The 19,952-nt window shown below is 35.5% G+C and overlaps 2 protein-coding genes across 4 annotated transcripts; one reads left to right on the top strand and one right to left on the bottom strand.

The window, feature by feature from the left end:
- Positions 1 to 254: 254 nt before the first annotated feature.
- On the bottom strand, positions 255 to 7,792 carry LOC128990146 (uncharacterized). Of its 2 annotated transcripts, none has more exons than XM_054412410.1 (5): positions 7,598 to 7,792; positions 4,998 to 5,216; positions 3,627 to 4,269; positions 2,673 to 2,818; positions 255 to 437 (listed from the first exon to the last, which is right to left on the bottom strand). In XM_054412410.1, the coding sequence occupies exons 2-5, from the start codon at positions 5,187 to 5,189 to the stop codon at positions 276 to 278; spliced, it is 1,143 nt and encodes a 380-aa protein (XP_054268385.1). In that variant the 5' UTR covers positions 5,190 to 5,216; positions 7,598 to 7,792; the 3' UTR covers positions 255 to 275. The 2 variants fall into 2 exon arrangements, with proteins under 2 accessions (XP_054268385.1, XP_054268386.1); XM_054412411.1 differs by lacking the exon at positions 7,598 to 7,792 and adding an exon at positions 5,417 to 5,505.
- A 2,291-nt stretch (positions 7,793 to 10,083) lies between these two features.
- Positions 10,084 to 19,380, top strand: LOC128990220 (39S ribosomal protein L22, mitochondrial). Of its 2 annotated transcripts, none has more exons than XM_054412517.1 (5): positions 10,084 to 10,102; positions 14,402 to 14,681; positions 16,662 to 16,875; positions 17,654 to 17,875; positions 19,194 to 19,380. In XM_054412517.1, exons 2-4 carry the CDS (start codon positions 14,445 to 14,447, stop codon positions 17,872 to 17,874), a joined length of 672 nt encoding a protein of 223 aa, XP_054268492.1. In that variant the 5' UTR covers positions 10,084 to 10,102; positions 14,402 to 14,444; the 3' UTR covers position 17,875; positions 19,194 to 19,380. The 2 variants fall into 2 exon arrangements, with proteins under 2 accessions (XP_054268492.1, XP_054268491.1); XM_054412516.1 differs by lacking the exon at positions 10,084 to 10,102 and adding an exon at positions 10,109 to 10,259 and having other exon boundaries at positions 19,194 to 19,379.
- The last annotated feature ends 572 nt before the right edge of the window (positions 19,381 to 19,952 follow it).

The raw sequence follows: 19,952 nt of genomic DNA, 5'->3' as shown, positions 1-19,952 counted from the left end.
CGTTGGCACTCAAAGGGTTAAACAGCCAACATTTTGTGAACAGACTTTATTTATAGTTTATCATAATATTTTAAAAATAATGAATGGTTCAGTTTCATGAAACTCGACAACAATTTGTCCTTCCCACTTTGGTTTATAAACTCTTTTAAAGTGCGAATGGGGTGACTAATTTTATTTGCGGGCTTACAATGAGTTTACAACTAAGGAGTACCTATTTTGTCAACAGTAAAAAAGAGGCTGTAATAGAACTAACAGTATTTTTATTTATCTAATTTTTACACATCATTCAGGATAACCTCTTTATCTTCCCTTTCTTGTGAAGAGATCCATCGCTTTATCAACAGTTCGTTTACTTGGAACATTGGTAATGATTTGGGCGTTTTCAAATCTTCTGATGTGAGATCATCAGGAAACACGACTTGGCAAACAATAACATCCTGAAATACAGAGATAGGCGGATTAATTAATTTTAATTTCACACAAAATTGTTTTAATTTTATAAATTGAGAGCACTAACAATCTTAAATATAAAAAAATTGGTTTTTCTTTTCCAAGTTCTTTGGCTCTTCTATCCAACCAATTTTAATTATTGATGTCTCAAATTGAAGGTAGGGACACACAGATTTTACATCAAGCATCAGCATATGAGTGAAAATTTAAAAACGTACATTTTCATGTCCCTGGCCTTTTACTTCGTAGATACTGGTTTTGTAGTTTATTATAATGTGTTTTAATATTTTTTGGGACGGGGGCAACATGTTACACACATTTATTTGGTTTTAAATATGTTCTAGGTATTTTTTTTCGTATTTTTAAAGTCTCGAAATTCACGACCATGACGTGTCCCTAGGGTACATTTTCTAACTTTCACGCTGATTTTAGACTAAAGCCGAAATATATAAAGCCATATTTTTATGTCATCAATGGTTATTAAATTTACATAAAAGGAGCATATTATAATTTTATTGTCATTACAAACTGACTACCATGACAAAAGAAGTCTGTCCCTCGATTTGGCGTCACGACCATTTGGGAAAAATTTTCAACTTTGGAGCACGACAGTGGCAAGCCTGGCTTCGATGGAGTCAGTTGGTTTTAGAGACTAGTTCGGGGTGTACGTCAGGATTGTAGTGCCGGTCGTTTCGAGTCGAAAGGAGGAATTACAAGATTAATAAAGGAAAGATTGTGTTTTTTGTAATTTTGGTGTGTCCATGACCGTACGTAGTCCTTCGATGAAGTATACATGGTGTTAATTTTTGTTTATTAGATATTTCAATTGCTAGATTAACCTAGAAGTCCACTTTGTATCCTCGAACATGAGGTGCAGGGCTACCGCCAGAACAGAACCAAATAACACGTAATTTCACGACCAAAGTTTCACGACCATCGCGGGTTTTTTCACGACCAATTCAGCCTTATGGATTATAGTGTGTTTGGTCGTGACAATAACTTTAATATAATTGTAAATTGAACAGTTTAGTTCAATTTAAACACATATTTTTATTATAACTAACAGTATAATTGAAGGATTGTTTAGAAAGATTTAGATTATTCCATACAATTCACGACCGTACCGCTTGTCCCTGACCATCACGTTTATGATTTCTATCATAAAAATATCAAAAAGTTAAACATTGCTCTCGTGTGCAGCAAAGTGCCACTCTCACCACTAGTTAGTGCCACTCTCACACAAATAACTATTAACTAAGTTTTTCTATAGTTAAAAATAAATATCTCCAGTAGGCCTATTGTTTATGTTTTTTTATATGTTTTAGACTCAAATAATCAGTAAATTATAGGCTTTAATTTGAGCTATTGATCGTATGAATCAGTTTAGTTCAAGATGCTGCATTACTCAATGAAAAATCATAAATTTGATTACTACTCGGATGAGCAGCATGGGTCCTCTAGTTCATCTTAAATTAGTACAATGAGAGAGATAATCTTCTTCTATATATTAACTAGCTGTACCCGCGGGCTTTGCCCCGCTTAACTTCATAAGTATTCGCATTGCTCTATCACGTCCCGGTTGAAGTTCGTTCGCTACGCTCACTCACCTTCAGGTTGTAAATCGTTCGCTGCGCTCACTTGTTTTCAGGTTAGCTCGTTCGCTACGCTTACTCGCCTCCAGGTTGATATTCGTTTGCTACGCTCACTCACCTTTTGGTTGCAAATTAGCTGTTGCCATAAATTAAAAAAAGTCATCCCTTTTACGTTTATAATACTTTGATGAAGGTTTTTATGTTTTAATATTTAACATTGGAGAATTTAAACGTTGTTGAGTGCACAGGTGTGCTGCGATTGGGGTTTAATACATTTGGACTGATACCGCAGCTGATTTTGGGTAATATCTTGTTTCCATGGCAACACAACCTTGTTTGTCATTCGTAAAAATAAATGAGTAAATACGCAAAACAAGAAGCAAGATATTTATAAACATCCTAAAAGTATGAAGAAACCAAAAGTGGGAGAAAAATAATAATAAAACAACTAGTAGCGCTGCTTAGCTGTGACACAAGCAGCACTCGTAAGTCAGCCGCCGGGCCTGCAGCGGCCAAACGAGTAACGCTCGTTCGTAAGTCGGCGCCAATGGGATAAGAATGAGCAATACAACTTTACCTAATGTAAACACTTCTGAACTATATTTCTTTAACTATATATAAATAACATACTTTTCCAGAGCCTTCTGAAAGCCTGTTGAGGCCATGAAGTTTGGTCCAAGTGAGGGATTCATTTTGTCTTTCTAGTTTGGTATTTACTTTTTCCACCAAAACAATGAACGAAGCATGATAAAATGCAGGTCCTTGCTTGTACAGCACTAAAATAAAAATATCAACATCAATAATGCACACATTTTAAAATTTCTTTTAATAGTCACTTAATGACATGCTGATCAGAAAGATGCTATGTTAAATGAAAACTAATATCTTGTGAGAGAATAGTTCATAAGACAGGTCTGCACATGTGGCATTCGCTGAACACCGAATATCTTAACTGGTGACGAGCTATTTGTGTTGGTATTTGCCCATTTCCAAGCAGAGGTACCCACAAGTTGATCACTTTCCCAGCAGTCTGTTTGTTTCTTTGATGTGTGGGAAAGACCAGCACAGAACGGGAAACAAAAAGCACAGACATGCACCAAAAGAGAAAAGACAAACAGTCATCAACACTGATCGTGATTCAGCAAGTAGCTGCTTGGCAGTCAACAAATGCCGCATGTGCAGACGTGCGTGTAAAGGTAACTCAACACTGGACAAAAATGTTTAACAAATGTGCCACACCCAGTATAAAATTGGCTCTATGAGTAAGTACTTCCCGTGTAGGTTTCCTGAGAAGTAATCCAAAATAGTTGTTTTCATTAAATATTAGACATGCTACAAGAATTTCCAAGTTGTATGAGATCCATAAATAAACAAGTTACCAGAATTTATATTCTCCATAAAAGCCAAGTTTACATGATGATACCAGTAGTCGGACAGGTTACCTGCCTCTTGTAACTTGAAAAACACTGAGGCAGGTAACTCGTTTAAAGGGGGGGGGGCTACAAATTTAAACAAAATTTATAGCTTACAAATACAAATTTAAAACACACTGCTTTTTAAAACAATTGTATACACTGTACTTACAAAAGTCTCCTCCAAATTTGTACCCTGTTTTGACGACCCAACCTTTGGCTCTGAAGTAATGATAGGAAACGTACATCTCAATAAAATCTGATCTAGTCTCACAAAAAGTCTGCCACAAGTGATTGAGCTTTAACAACTGTCCTGAAATATCATAGACATGAAGACATCCGAGAGCATAACTTAAAAAGAACGCCTCTTCCAACGTCAAATTTAAAGTTTCAGCAGATGTTTTGAACGGTTCATCCTCTAAATGAGGATTAGGGTTCCGAATGACTTTTTCTAGATCTTCATCGTCACTATCAGTCAAAACTAAAACTTTGCTATTTAAATTATGTGCTTGGTCTCCACTATTTAACACCAACTGATTCTCAGATACGTTATCAACACTATTCTGACTGTTGGCAGCTTCTATTTTATTTGTGTCCTCATCATCAACATCTTGGTTATTTTGAACAGTTTCCGAGTTATTTTTCACGGACTCATCTCTCTGTAGCTGCAAGGTCTTTACAACATTATTCTTCATGCTTTCCATCCAACCCTTGCGTCTTTTCCATTGCCTCTCTTTAATGATGGGAGGGATTCCTTTGGTAGTCAATCCAAAACTTGGATACCCTCTGGAGAAAGATCCTTTGCCGAAGAAACCCTGAAAAAGGCAATTTAATTTAAAATGAAGTATCTTAAGATAATTTAGGACTAATTCAAATTTTATTGTCAATTACCGCTAAAAAATATGGTATTCTAGGCTATATTAGGATTTTTCAATGTTTCAATTGGCACTTGCCAAGGCTCGTGCCTTAAATTTTCTACTCGTGTTGTAAAGATTAACTTAACGCAATCGTTGCGTAAACTACTATAGTCCTATCAATATTTATATAATTTTAGATCACTACAAGAATAGATAGTGAACCCTTTTGTTTATTTATTATAATAAACTATTTATTATTAATATAATAAAGCAAGCATCAATATATGTAACTCAATAACCAAATAATATAAACTGTAAAAACAAATTATCTCAAAACTATACGCAACGAACTGCACTTGGGGAGGGCCCACGAATGACTACCAATCGTGTAGTGTGAAAAGGACCATATGGCCACGCCGTCCACTAGCTGTAAACCCGGTTAAAGCTAGTCCGGGAATTGGATACCCGCAGTAGCACCTTCTGGGCGCTGTCAGAGTGAATGTAGGACACGATTGGTACTTGTATAATGTGAAAGGGGCCATAAGCTCCAATGCTCAACTACAAATGCGACTAGGCCTAACTAAAAATCGGACGAGCAAAATCGGATAGTGTGAAAAAAGGTATGATGTTATGATGAAACAGGCTTTTTAGTTGGGTTTACCAAAATTTGAAAATCATTCTCATACCATAGTGTATAAGGATCTTGCTTCTTCAGGGTTGCAGACGACACAATCGCCAGTGAAGTTACCAACGTACAATGGGAAGTGAAGTTCACTATCAACACTTATTCCACTTTCACTCTCGATAATAATGGGGAAGGGTTGCTGCGGTTTGATGTGACCACCAACTCGCTTGCGTTTTGGCTCTCTCAGCTCCATTGTCTTCTACGTCACATCAAAAGAAACCTAAAATATAAGTTATGCTTGTATTCAACATTAAAATTGTCTCACAGCTAGACCACAGTGGTTAAAATGAGTAATTACAGTTTGGTTTCACTTCTCTCTATGTTAGTCTTTACTACTGAGAGAAGGGAATGAGAGGAATTATGATAATATATGTTCATAGATTTTTACTGATTGAATTTTTACTATTATGTTCTACTCACATGGTTTGCTATGAGAAGCCTATTCATATCAGGTTAAAACATCCCTTTCTGCATGTTCTACACAACTTTCAGCCATATCTTTCAGATACTGATTAAATCCTGGTCAGTGATCATGATCCTGATTAGTGTTAGCTATTTATAAAGCACTACATAGCACCGGATAAAAGTCAGTGTACTGTATGTATATGCTATTGGTATTATTTGGGTAATTATTCCGTATAGGTGCCTCCAAACGAATTTTTAATTTTGATATCTTACTTTATATAGTTTTTTACCTCCTGAATCCAAATATACCATTATTTTTCACAGCTGATGAATATTTCTCAAGATATCGCCGTAATAATATAGCCTACAACATTAGGCCTACAATAAACAAGGTACGGTAGGGTGGATGACATTTACAAGTGGAATGAACTATGGGTTAAGTAAACCAATAGCTGATTGTTTTCAATCATAGTCACGCAAATGGAAGTGAACTTTAATTAGCTAACTCTGATTCTGCAATATGAAAATCACCTGATTAAGTTACACTTTTCACTTTCTAAAACCAATAAGTTAATAATGTATTATTGTTACCAGTATTTTATCATTATTAATGATTTATTGATTTATATTTCGCCGTTTGGAAATTACCTAATAAAATGGTGCTATTCTAACATAACCTAACCTAACCAAACCTCTAGAATGTGTAAGCAAACTCCTTTTGATGTCAGAAAAGGCATGTCAGGGTGGTAGGTCGTGCTGTATGTGAATTGGTGACTGCATTAAGTGTTTTGAAGTTAGGTTAGATTAGGAAGGTAAAGTTTAGGTTATAATGTATCGAGTTGTTAGTTTATGTCGCCTGCAGACTGTTTTTGTAAAATTAAAATCCTGAGAAAAACACTTCAAATTACTTTTTCAAAAATGCTTGCCTAAATAACAACTAAGCCTACATGTAATTAGTCCACCAGTCCATCTATATCTCCATAATTTGACGAAATTCCTATTATAGATAGAGAACATTAAGTTATTTGACTACAGAATCACTTGAAATGTTATCCATCCTATCTTGTTTATTGTAATGTTAAGTATGTTTTTACGGCGATATCTTGAGAAATATTCATCAGCGGTGAAAAATAATGGTATATTTGGATTCAGGAGGTAAAAAACTATAAAATAAGATATACAAATTAAAAATTGGTTTGGAGGCACCTATACGGAATAAATACCATTAAGTATTTGATGTACTGTTTGATTTGTAATAAAATGGGTGCCAGAACTGTAACCTATTTAATTTAATTTGTACCTATGCACCAGTTTGTACCAAATTATGCCAATATTTTTATCTTTCTGAAAGGGCGGTACCGGAACTCCGTTTCGCCGCATTTCCATACAAATCGGGCACTGATTTTATGGATGTGATTGATTATAATAAGGTAAAATTTTCCCGTGATTATATATAGCCTAATTCTGAAAATTACTAACTTAAGTTTAATCTTACACCATTAATAAGTAGGGTTAAGTTAAATAGACCTAAGTTTAACTTTGTTTCACAAACTCCAATGTTAGGCCTATTAATTTATAAATACTGTAAGTAGAACGTTTCAGGACTCCAAAAAACAGTTTGGGCCAGAAGTTGCTGCAGCCCATGTCAGATCGCAGGCAACACACGTTCTTGCATTGTTATCCACACAAAACAACATAAGTTAGTCGGTCTGTTATTGCATTGTAAAGAATGTAGTAGTATAAAGCCAATTTTTCGATGTACTGTAAATGTTTCTACTCCTAACCTAACAGACGGTGCTTGCAATCTGACCGTGGCAACCCCTGTAGAAAGTTCTGGCTGTGACTGCACTAATGGAGTTGATAATTTCGGAGCTTGTGAAGTGCTCAACTTAGAGTATTTAAATTAATAACATTGGGGATAGTAAAGCGATGACATTGATTATACCTGTAGTAGCCTATACTGAATGGCGATGATTAGGCCTAACTTAAGTTGATTAGGCCTATTATTGAATTTGGTGAAATCTAGAGTTTATTAACCACTCCGTTAGGCCTACTCTGTTTAAATAAATATTTTAATATTGGAGTTTGTAAACATTACCATTATCAGTTAACTTAAATGTTTGGAATAGGACTAAGTAGGCTAGGCCTATATAGGCTAAGTTAGATCTATAACTTAATACAAATACAGTTACTGACCAGTCCAACTCCTTGACATGGGCAAAGGTAGCCTACAAGGTGCGTTAAGTTTTAACCCTAGTAACTTTATTACAATTTTTAGAACAGGCTATGTCTATGGAAATTATTAATTATATATTAATATACTGTGTGACAAACAAATTGCAGACCTACATAAACTCACTATAACCTATAATTTCGCAGCTTCTTCTCACTCTTCCTTCGCTCGCACAACTCAAAACAAAACAATTAATACAAAGTAAACAAACAAAAACAAAACTGGACAAGGGTTTGCCTATAATATTATAGTCTTTGTCCCGTTTTACTCCATGAGACTGTAAAATCAGTTGTATTTTTTTGTGTTTCTACTACGTTATTGGCATTATTTTTTTATTTTTTATGTAAAGGAGTAAAGGAGATCCTGCCCTATACCATAGACTAACCAACACGTATGTTTTATCTATGCCTATACCATAGAAAAAAAAACATTTTATGTTTTATCAGCTATGCCTGTACTCTATACGGGTGTACCCTATACAGGGTGGCGTGGCGTCGTCATGCAATCCAGCAATCCAGCGACTAGAAGGTTATGAATTATGGATATTTATAGGCATGCACTGTGGATGCGATACTCCCTGTGTGGATTAACGTCCACACGAATGAGTACTACGACTATCCGCAGTACTATACTGAAAATTAAACCAATTCGTATATACCAAGGCAAAAATGTGGTTCGGATTCCACTATAAACTTTAGATCCCTTAGTTGCCATTAGCTGTATGGGCTGTATGTTAGCTGTAGAATTAACACTAACAGTTATGTCTAAGGGATAAGTCGGCCTTAGTCACTAACAAGACTAGAAGATCACGCCACTCATCGCCATTCATACTTGGCTTAAAATACCTACTTTGTATGGTCGCCATTTCATTGAAAAGTATCAAATATATATATATTACTGAATGATCGAAACAATGTCAAGTCGACACCAACAAGGGGTTTCTACCGGCCCTAGCAATTTCGTCTTTGAGTTTTCGAATTAATTCTGGCCAATTAAACAGCTCAACCCTAGCATGTTTTATCTACGACGATCTTATCTTAGTTAGTAACAAACAAATGAAATCTCGACATAGCATGCTCAATGCTCATCTTACTTTTATATTTTAGTTAAAATTATTACCTACTTGGTATCTTTTCGTTATTGACCAACATAAGCGGAATAGATTTTAGATTATAGATTTTATTTCACTGGTGGGTTCTTTGAAAAGTTATAAGAGAATACAAACATTTACTTTTGATAAGTACATGGTACATGCTAATAGTATTAACACTAACATTGTGGCCTTTAATCAATGCATGAAGAAACTTCTTATTATCCAAATTATCCAAAATAAGGTAAACGCACCAGTAGCTGACAGTAGAAGAAACTATACGCACTTAAGTATCCGTGGTTTTGAATAAATAGGAACTAAAGAGATATTACTGATTTTATGTGATTCTAAATTTAGTGTATTTTTTAAATTTGTCATACAAAAAGGGTTTTTTAAATATATTTTATAACATTTTTAAACTTAATTCAACCTTTGTACGTGTTCCAGTGACTGACAGTGAAAAAAGTGCTTGTACCAGTAGCTGACTGTCAGTTGTACCAGTAGCTGACACTGGAACTATAAATGTACTAGCTGCTAAACCTAGGGTTTTATAATTTATAAGACGAATAAAATCTGACTTAATAATTAAATTATAAAATCATGTAAAACGTTGTTAAGAAGATTTATTTTACATATTTTAAAATAAAAAATATTTACCTACATTAAAAAATATATATATTTTTTATATATATTTAAAAAATATACATTTTTTAAGATAATTTGGCTTATAAATTAAAAAATTTAAATCATTTTATAAAAATGTGAGATCACATAAATTATAAATAGCATGCAAATTCCGATGGGTAAAACCAATTTAATATTGTGCAAGTAGCAAATATCCCCTGTCAGCTAGTGGAACTTGTATGGCTTTTGTGTACCAAAGCCTGACATTGATATTATTTTAAATCCAAAACCCCTAACACCCCAATTTTATCATGAAATTGTCAACAAAGGTATAATTGATAAAAATAATGAGCCTAATCATTAATACTATTTAAGAAATTTAGCGAAATGACAAAAAACCAAACTTACTTTCTTATTCTTAACAATTTCATTATGGGAATCGACTAAATGTGATGTGTACAGACAGGGTCGCTTTCAAACCACCACCATTCCGCGAGTATGAGCTAAATTTCGCTGATTTGTTTGTAAACAAATCAAGAATAAACATATGTTCTTTTAACAATGCAATCATGTGTACATATTTTTAAGAGACCTCATTATAATGTTAAGAAACTCAAACTGTCAGCTTCTGGATCACTGTCAGCTACTGGTGCATTTACCTTATCTTTTTCTCGAAGAAAAGAAAAAAATATAGCAGAAAGGAAGAGAAAGAATCAAATCAAAAATCAAATCAACAATCAAAAAGAGTGTGAGGGTGAGGTGAAGTGTGTGTGTTAGCTATTATATTTACCTAAAACATTTGCTAATTTTAAGTACTTCTAAGATTATATCCAATTAATTAAATGCAGTTCAAATAAGAAAACCTTTTAAGTTTGTATGATACTTAGGCTACCAGAGCTCAGCCTTACTCGGTAACATTTTATTGACCATCCTGATTTTTAGTCGTTTTAAGGTTATGAAAATATTTATTAATAATATTTATATAAAAAAATACCATATCTATTATAAAATTAAACCGTCATAACCTAACCTATCCATCCAAACTTGCTGATGATGCAAATATCGCATTAAGGTATAAAGGTTTACTAATCGAATATATAGTTTCATTATAAAAAGGTATTAATGTTACCTGGCTCTGCCAGAGTACTAATCCAAAGGCCGGTATCCACAGTGTGAGGCAGCTCGCTGCGAATGCCTCGTTGCAGATGCACGGTTTTGCCTTGGACTGTGGATACTGGGGTTGCTCGCTATGAGGCGCCCGCGTCGCACAATGTGATGCGAGCCGTGTACTTGTCGGTTTTAGAGCAGTGCTCAAAGAAAGTTGCCTCACTGCTGTGCGTCATCATGGATAGTCATGACATGATCAGAGATTTAGTGAAGTGTTATAGAAAGCATAGCGGGTGGTTCGTGTTTACAAACTAGCTGCCAGCTAAAGAGCTCACCCTGAGGCAGATGGCACGAGGCATTCGCAGCGAGCAGCCTCGCACTGTGGATACCGGCCTTAATGGTTGTCTTGTTAAGACTTAAAGTTTTGAAACTATTTTGGCTTCATCATCAGGTCTTCAAGTTCATGTTTCACGGGTAGGCCTACAGTTTCTTAACTGGGCTATGCTAATATCGATTGAAACTATCGAATTGAAAATAGGCTATTGATTAATAATTGATATTTTTAAATATATCTATTATAAAATGAAACTGTCATAGCCTAACCTAACTAACCAAACTTGCTGATAAGTAATGAAGAAATCGCATGAAGGTTTAGGCCTACTAATCGAATCGATAGTTTCAATTGATATTTATGATATAAGCATACACCAGTTAAGAAACTGTAGGCCTACCCTGTTTCACTCATCAGAGGTCGACAAATAAATATAATTTTTACAAATATACAAATTACACTCAGATGAGTGAAACATGTTCTTGAAGACCTTATGATGAAGTCAAATGTGTTTCGAAACGCGTAGTCAACAAGATAACCGTTGGATTACTCTGTCAGATCCAGGTAACATTATACCTTTTTATAATCTAACAACAGTAATCCTGAGACAAGAAACAACATGAAGATAGTTTCAATCGATATCAGCATACCCCAGTTAAGAAACTGTAATCCATGTTTCTTTAGTTGGCCTAAGTTATATAAAACCATACCTTTATACCATGTATCCATCGATGACTAGTAGTGACTGGATAGATTTCGTCAAAGAAAAAACATAGGCTATTTAAAAACATTTAAGTTTTAATACTTTATATATTTATGCGGTTTAATAGACTAACCAACACAAGGGAAATGTTTTAACTATGGTAAAACCCTATAAGATAACCACTACCTACTTAGTTAAAAAAAATTGCTATATGAATATTTTTAGATCCAGACTTGTTACCGTACTTTTTTGTTGTTCAAGGCATCATTAGGTAGTTCTAAGATTCTAAAGCCTGTTTTACCCAAGCTGGGACAGTTTAACACCTTGGTCATTCTAGCCTAAGTTATTTATCAAGCTATTGTGACAAAATATCACCAGAGGATTGCTTTCATAGCAGTAAAAGCCAGTTGAGCGGATCTGGTTTTTGGCCTATGGACATAACAATTCCTTGCTCATAACAATTAAGTTATATTTCCAGTACAACATACCGTAGCTGCAAGCGCATCGTTATCCTACAAATGTGTTTCATCTGTAAATTACTGCTCTGTTGCTATGCACAGTCGCATGTAGACATCCGTAGAGATCCTCTATAACATCTAGGCTAAATTTTTGTGTGCATGTTAAATGTATCAACAACATCAACATGATTGAAGCTTTATATCCTTCACAACAATCTGAAATAGGAAACATAGTCATCCACCCAAGGAGGTTCTCAAGGTTCCATAATCTTATCTTCCTAAAAATATAACTTCTAGGCCTATATATATTTATATTTTTAATTTTCTTAACAAAATAGGGCTGAAAATCAAGGTATATTAAGATTATAGGCCTAAATCAAAAACAACATGCAACCTACAAAAATAATATATTTTTTCTTGAAGTTTATTTATTTATTTATTCCAACGGTTTCTCCATTAATACAATTTTCTCAAACTATGAACTATACATAAGTAGCAAATAATAAGTTAATATCAGTGGTTACAAAAATCGTGCAATCTATCTATCTATCTATATATTAATAGGCAAGCATGTTTCTTTAAAACCTTTTTTCTCAGCTCGTGTCTATCGTACGGAAAATTTACGCATACCGTTAGAAAGCTATTTTCCTGTAGGTGTGCAGAATCCCTTTATAAACTAAAATAGGCACAAAAATAAGCACAAAAAATGAATTTGAAATTTTTAAAAATTAACATGGGTTTTATGGGTTGCTATGGTGATGTCGAAATAACAACAAAATATAAACAGAAAATCAAAAAAAATGGAAGACATTCCAATCACATGTTTTATTTAACAGTGTGGGGTGAAAATAGAGAAGTTTGCACAAAACATACTTTTGGTCGATTTTTCGACCACGGGGCGTGCTCTCGTCTATATATTAATAGGCAAGCATGTTTCTTTAAAACCTTTTTTCTCAGCTCGTGTGCATCGTAGGGAAAATCTACGCATAATGTTGGAAAGATATTTTCCTGTAGATGTGCAGAATGCCTTTAAAAATTAAAATAGGCTAACAAATAAGCACAAAAAATTAATTTGAAAACTTAAAAAAACTAACATGGACCATATGGGTTGCCATGATGGTGACGAAATAACAACAAAATGTAAACAGAAAATCAAAACAAATGGAAGAAATTCCAATCACATGTTTTATTTACAGTGTGGGGAGAAAATAGAGAAGTCTGTACATTAATTATTTTTGGTCGAGTTTCGACCACAGGACGACCACTAGTAATAATAAATAAGGAAGCTGGCAATAAATACATGAGTGGGACCTAAAAACTACAATAAATAACAACAAGAAGACTATGCCTAGTAATAATGGTAACAAGTAACAAGCAGTAATGACTGTAACTTTACAACAGGCAATAACAACAACGATTAAATAAGACCAACAAAATAGACTATGGCAACAAAGATAACAAATTATAAACTGTGAAAATAATAACAAAAGACAGCAAACTATTACAGAAGTATTAACAAAAGTATAATTTGTGGGAGTGTGTGTGTATGTGCAAAAATCTTGCAATAATAATAAATAAGGAAGCTGGCAATAAATACATGAGTGGGACCTGAAAACTACAATAAATAACAACAAGAAGACTATGCCTAGTAATAATGGTAACAAGTAACAAGCAGTAATGAAGGTAACTACAACAGGCAATAACAACAACGATTAAATAAGACCAACAAAATAGACTATGGCAACAAAGATAACAAATTATAAACTGTGAAAATAATAACAAAAGACAGTAAAATATTACAGAAGTATTAACAAAAGTATAATTTGTGGGAGTGTGTGTGTGTGTGCATGCATGACATGGGAAGAACACTGTGTCAAACACCAAACACCATGCTAAAAAGCACCAACTTTCATTTGTGGCCCTTTAAAGGCACCACCTATATTGTACTGCACCTCGCTGAGGTAACACCAGCCTCAAAACAGAACTTAGCAACTTTAAAACTTTAGTTAACTTAGAAGTTAACTTGCATGTTTTGGAATTGGTCCATTTCTAAGAAACGGTACTTTCATATTATACCGACTACACCTAAATTGGTAAAATAGAACCCTTAGGTTAGGAAGATTTTGTTATATAAACTAATAAAAGTCTTATTTGGAAGCTGATTTATCGGCGTACTCGGTATAATACAAAAACCCAAAAAATCTTCTTTAAAATCAAATTATAGTCAAGCTTCACAAAACCAATAGGCCTAATATAGGTTAAACAAAAGTTAGCTATTTATAATGAAGTTTGAAAATAGAATACCTTAAGATTCACAACATGTACCTTCAAGAAAATATATTAAGTTCAGGGTTCACAATTGATTTATAATGACCTTAATATAGCCTATAAGTAAAACAATATAAGTTTAACTTATAATTAAATGCTAATAATCTCTCTACATTTGATTTGCAGATTTAAGAACCTCATGACTACTTCCATACAGTGAGGGGAAAGTATGCAACCGATAAGGAAATGTTCGGTTGTTTTAACCAAACTGTCAGCTTTCACAAGAAAGCCGATATTACACATTGAAAATGTAGCAGCTGCCAGCAACTTATTAATTCAAAAGCTTGATTTTCATTCAAGTCGGACATGCTTCAAAGATTCTATCTTCCCAGAACCTAAAAATTGGCTAACTTATAATGAAAAAGTATTCCCCCCGCAGGGACCTGAAGAAGAAAGACGGCCTGCTGTAAGTGTATAATTAACGCATTCACTTTTACTTAGCACCAACTGTACATCATCATAGACAAAAAGAAATAAATATAGACTGTCAGCTGTGCTGCGGTTAGCGTATATTCCGGCGCCGACCGCTAGGGGTAATATGTAGTTACGGCGCACACCGCTGCATCATCAAGTGCTAGCGACCGTTTCCATAACAACTTGGTAGTTGGGAGTAGTGTTGCCAACTTTGGAGGAATTCCCCTGAATTGGTGTTTACTGACTTTTTTAATACTAATCAATAAAGTAATTTAAATGCCACATTTTATTGTATTTTTGAAACGTATATTTTTTATACTTTTGTAGTTTCATTACAATGATTCAAAGTTTTTCTATATTAATCCATAAATTAGGAAGTGGTTTACTGGAAAGTTTTGTTTTGCATTTGCAAGGTCAAAATCTAATTAACCAGGGGTGTCTAGTATGCGGGGAAAACGTGAAAGCCAGGTACTGTATTAGTATTGAATTTCAAAATGGTCTTGAAAAGTTGGGATTTAGTCTTTATTTTGATATCAAAGTCGGGAAATTTCATGATTTTATCTTAATCGCACTAGACAACGATCACGTTTCTGTGACGGCGCAAAACGATGATGATGTCTACACGACCGCGGGAGATGTCCTTAAACCGCGACTGTGCTATTTATGCTATAATATACGTCGTTTTCGTGACCGCGGGGAAAATTATCACGTCTTCTCTGCAATCGCGCAAGACGATAATGTCTACACGGCCGCTGGAGATGTTCACAATTTTGCCGCAATTGTGGACGACGATGACGTTTCGTGACCACGGCATTCAATGATGATGTCTACACAGCCGCGGAAGATGTTCATGAGTTTGGCGCGATTGCAGAAGACGACACTAGCGATATGGTAGGCCTAATCATTTCGTTTGCAAGAGTGGTAGTGCTGGTAACAGCTGGCGAGTAGTCGTGGTCGACACCGAATCGAATACCGATAACCGATATCGAACGGCAATAACGCTCTAGCGGCAGATCGCAAAACCTTTCTTTGACAGTCTATATTTACTCTATTGTCTATGACATCATATAGTTTTGTATACCCATAGGAAACTTTATATAAGTTAACTTACAAGATATTATTTTTTCTCTAAGAAATTTGTTGAGTTCAGTTCCAAAATTCAATACTTTATAGGCATCATAATACCAGAAAGACTAAAACATGTATTAAGTGCTACCCATCTAATCCTTCCAGTCAGTTAGAGACAGCAACGTGTGATGAACTGAATAAATTTTACATTTTGTTTCAACTACCGGTACCAAAAGTGTGCCCTTTACCGGTGCACGCTCTAGGTTCATGTGTAAGGGTGACAGGGACACAGCAGAGTCTGGGTTGGTAGTTACTTGATTACTGCTTTGTAAAAATACTCTTTAACGGTTGATAACGTTGATGTGTGCCCGACTCAATCCGACCAGGTACTCATCTATTCTAGTAAGAGAGTAAGCTACCATCCCGACTACCAGCAATCATGCACACTCTTCTGTGTACGTACCCTAAGGCTGTGACAAACACAAGATCTCACTAAATTGTAAGAGCTAGGTGAAGCCAAGCACATGTTTGTGAGTTCCACAAACCCAGCTTTGTCTTGTACGGGATAAAACACCCCATTGTACACTCATTATTGGGTTAAGAAATGCACATTGGTGGTGTCCCCATCTCAAATCATATAGATAATAATGCAGCAAGTACAAAGTGCTCTAAAAGCACTTTTGATAATGGTTATGACTTATGAACTATACTGTATGAAATTGTGAGGCGTGTAGTGAGCAAATGGAAAACCAATTTGTGAGAAAGGGGAAGTAACAGATTGAAACTTACAGTACTGCTGCTTTAAATTAAGAAAACAATATAAATGAAGGATAATTATAACTGTAGTTGACATCAACTGTTGTTGATAATCACTATTTAACAAAGTGATAAACATGTTTTTCAGTACGTTTGTCACATGAAATGCAACATTCACTACAGCTTCAAGAAGTTGTGGTACATAGCTGTTTTTGTACGAGGAATGTCCGTTGACGAGGCCATTAAACAGCTGAGCTTTGTACCTAGGAAGGGAGCCGTACATGTGAAGGAAGCCATTCTTGAAGCTCAACAACTTGCAGTAGAGAAACATAACGTTGAATTCAAAAGCAATCTTTGGGTTGGTAAGTGAAGCAAATTTGTCAGCAGAACAGACTATGCGCTATACACTTTTGAAATAGTCACCAAATTCCACACTTTTACAAGAATTTCATGGCTCTGAATTGTATCAAATATAAAGCTCTTCATTACAACATTAACGTTATAATGACTTCCGGGTGGTGCTCAAAATTCTATTACCCTAACTCATGCCCCCAGTACACTCTCGCCGAGGCAAGGCGAGCGTTGGCGAGTGCGAGAGTGTACTCGGTGCGCTCGTCTTCTCTCGCCTCGACTCGGATCGCCTCGCCTCGCCTAGCCTCGTGCTCGCCGGCGCTCCATCTGGAGTCGGTTTTTTGGCACGAGTCAAAGGACCCGAGACTGCACGAGTGGCGAGCGCTACTTCCACATCGATGTTTGCTTCCATTTCGACTGCGAGACAAAGCGAGAGTGTACACGGTTACCTCGCATAAGCTCTCGCCCGAATTACTCGGCGAACGCTTCGGCGAGCGTCTCGGCGAGAGTGTACTGGGGGCATTACATTTTGGTGAATTATCTTGATATTTTTTAAGGTTAGGCTTGAGGAGACAAAGGATCGGGCAAGCTACCTCCGTAAACATTATACATATTCCACCTCACAAAAGAGAACACTCAAGATTTGCTGTGACTCTAAGAGGTGTGAGGATATTTGTCAAGAAAAGCTTTTGTGGAATCACTGAAATTACTAGAGGATCCTAATAGTCTAGTGAATGGTTTAAATCAAGATTTTACATGGCGACATTGAAAGTTGCTGGTTTGTTTCAGCTGAGTCTTTCTGCGGTAAAGCACTAACATTGCGAGGCATACGCAGACATGCCAAGAGCAGGATAGGCCGAATAGATTATCGTTACAGCCACTACTTTGTGCGGCTGGAGGAAGGACCTCCGCCAAAGCAGTACTATTGGTCCGAGGACAGATCTGGCGAGGGATTGCTCAAACAGTGGCTAGAAGAGAAACGGCAGAGGGCGATTCTCAACACGTTGTGAGGTATGTGCTGACTATTTTCATTTTGTTGCTATTTTCATCGCCATTCAAATTTTTTCAGCTTTTTGTAAGGAAACAGTCCAAAACCTGGTCTTTAAACCATATCGATCATCATTAAATCCCAATGATGAATCTGAGTCCAGAATCGATCTTGTATAAATAAAACGTCCAAATTTAAACAAAAGGCCTGATTAAATTTTATTTTAGCGAATTTCCCATATAGGGAATAAGCATATATGTGCATGTGTGTGTCCGTTAGCGCGATAACTCAAGCAAAAAATATCCGATTTTGATAAAATGTACAAACGTGTAAACCTACGTTTATTCGACAGCATTATCGGACTATGGGAACAGGGTATTTATGGGGTAAAAATTTATTTTCCCATTTTTGAACATAAAAACACAAAATTCCATAATTTCTTTTCAAACCATTTTGTACAGCTTAAAAAAATAAATAATTTTGCGTTATTGTATGTCCAATGGTTAACACTTTCATTGCTGACTACATCAATTGATGAAGTCGCGCCAAGAGCGGCTTACATCAATTGATGTAGTTGCGCAATCCCCACTACATTAGTTCAGTATAAGCTCAGCCATTGCCGGGGAACGTTAAAATTGTTGCCAGCCTGTAGCTTAGAATGTGAGCTTTATTTTGGTGTAGGTTGGTCCTAAAATTTCCGTAAAATCCAGTCTGACAATGCTTTTGTCCCAGTTTTGGGGATTTTCTCTCTTCAAGCCATATTACAAAGCCACTGACTACTGATCCAGGCAGTGCTGCTACCTTTGGATGTTTTAGGGAACTCCTTCCAATCTTGCCTGCTGCACTGAACGTGTTAAGGAGATAATGCAAACAATTTTAAAGTTAAAATTCCTATGTCGTTCTTATAGAGAATGAATAAACTATTGTAGTTTGCTTGTTTATGGATATGTTTGAATCACATTTGGCAATTTTGTTAATTTCAAAGAACGATATCAAAATAAAAAATACACCTCAATACCTTCACTGTACGAGCAAACCTAAGTGTACTCCCTAAAATGAATGTTATTTAAATAGGAAATAAATCTGACAATTTTAAGGGAATAGTTTTATTAAAATCCAGCCTGAAAATGGAAATACGCTTAGTCTGCAGGTTTGCTGCGGGGGGGGGGGGTATTTTATTTTAGAAAGTTTTGAGATAAACAGTTTTTCCTATCAGCAGGTGCTTTACTTGGAAATTTCAACTCAATGGCACCATGGTTTTTTTCACAGTAAAACATAGTGTACACTACAGAGGTATTATTTGTATAAGTGATTTTAATTTCAGTTTTAATTTTGTTCCAGGTAGTTTAGTTGTACCGTGTCTCCAAAAGATATGTTAGAAACTTGAAAATTTGTAAATAATATGCCTTGTACAAACCCTCTGTTTGGTTTATTTACCTCATGATATCCATATTTTCATTATATATCAAGGAAATTGATTAGCAGTTTATTCAATCCTACTCATAAACCTAGGGCCGTATTTCCAAATGGCAGACACGGTTGGTTTTCGGCAAACTCAATCTGGGGCTGGAAGGAAATTTTTTCCTCTTGAAAAAAGAATTTCACGGGTAATTTGTTAGGGGGTTAGATTTTTCAGCCAAGCTAGAAAGGGCTTGTGAAAATTGCACAATCAAAAATCACATCTCCGTGTATTTTACTCGATTTTGTTGTGATTGAGGAAGACAAAATTAATTGTTATCCCTGCAAATGTGCAAGATGTCAAAGATTTCGTCATTATCATAGGAGACGTAGAAGATGTCTCCACGATTGCAAAAGATGTTCACTATTTGGCCGGTGCCTTCATGATCCCAGAAAATGTCCACGATTCCCCCTACCCATGAGTGCAGGAGATTATAGTAAACTGGTGTTCCCTTGGTTTAGTTTAAAGTAAACTCCCAATAATTCGCGGGATTGACTGACGAGAATACCGCGGATAATCAAATTTTGCGGATAAGCTGCAAAATCTTAGTTAATGGTTAAACAAAGGTTGAAGGCACTAAAACAACACACAAGTGATTTAAATAAGTTTATTATACAATAAAAGGACGTACCTGATCGTTT

The sequence above is a fragment of the Macrosteles quadrilineatus genome, unplaced genomic scaffold (assembly GCF_028750875.1).
Source record: "Macrosteles quadrilineatus isolate MER2022 unplaced genomic scaffold, UCM_ALF_1.0 Scaffold_3__2_contigs__length_128488019, whole genome shotgun sequence".
NCBI lineage: Eukaryota > Metazoa > Arthropoda > Insecta > Hemiptera > Cicadellidae > Macrosteles > Macrosteles quadrilineatus.
Note: the sequence above shows the minus strand (reverse complement) of the source record. Positions and strands in the feature narration are given on the sequence as shown.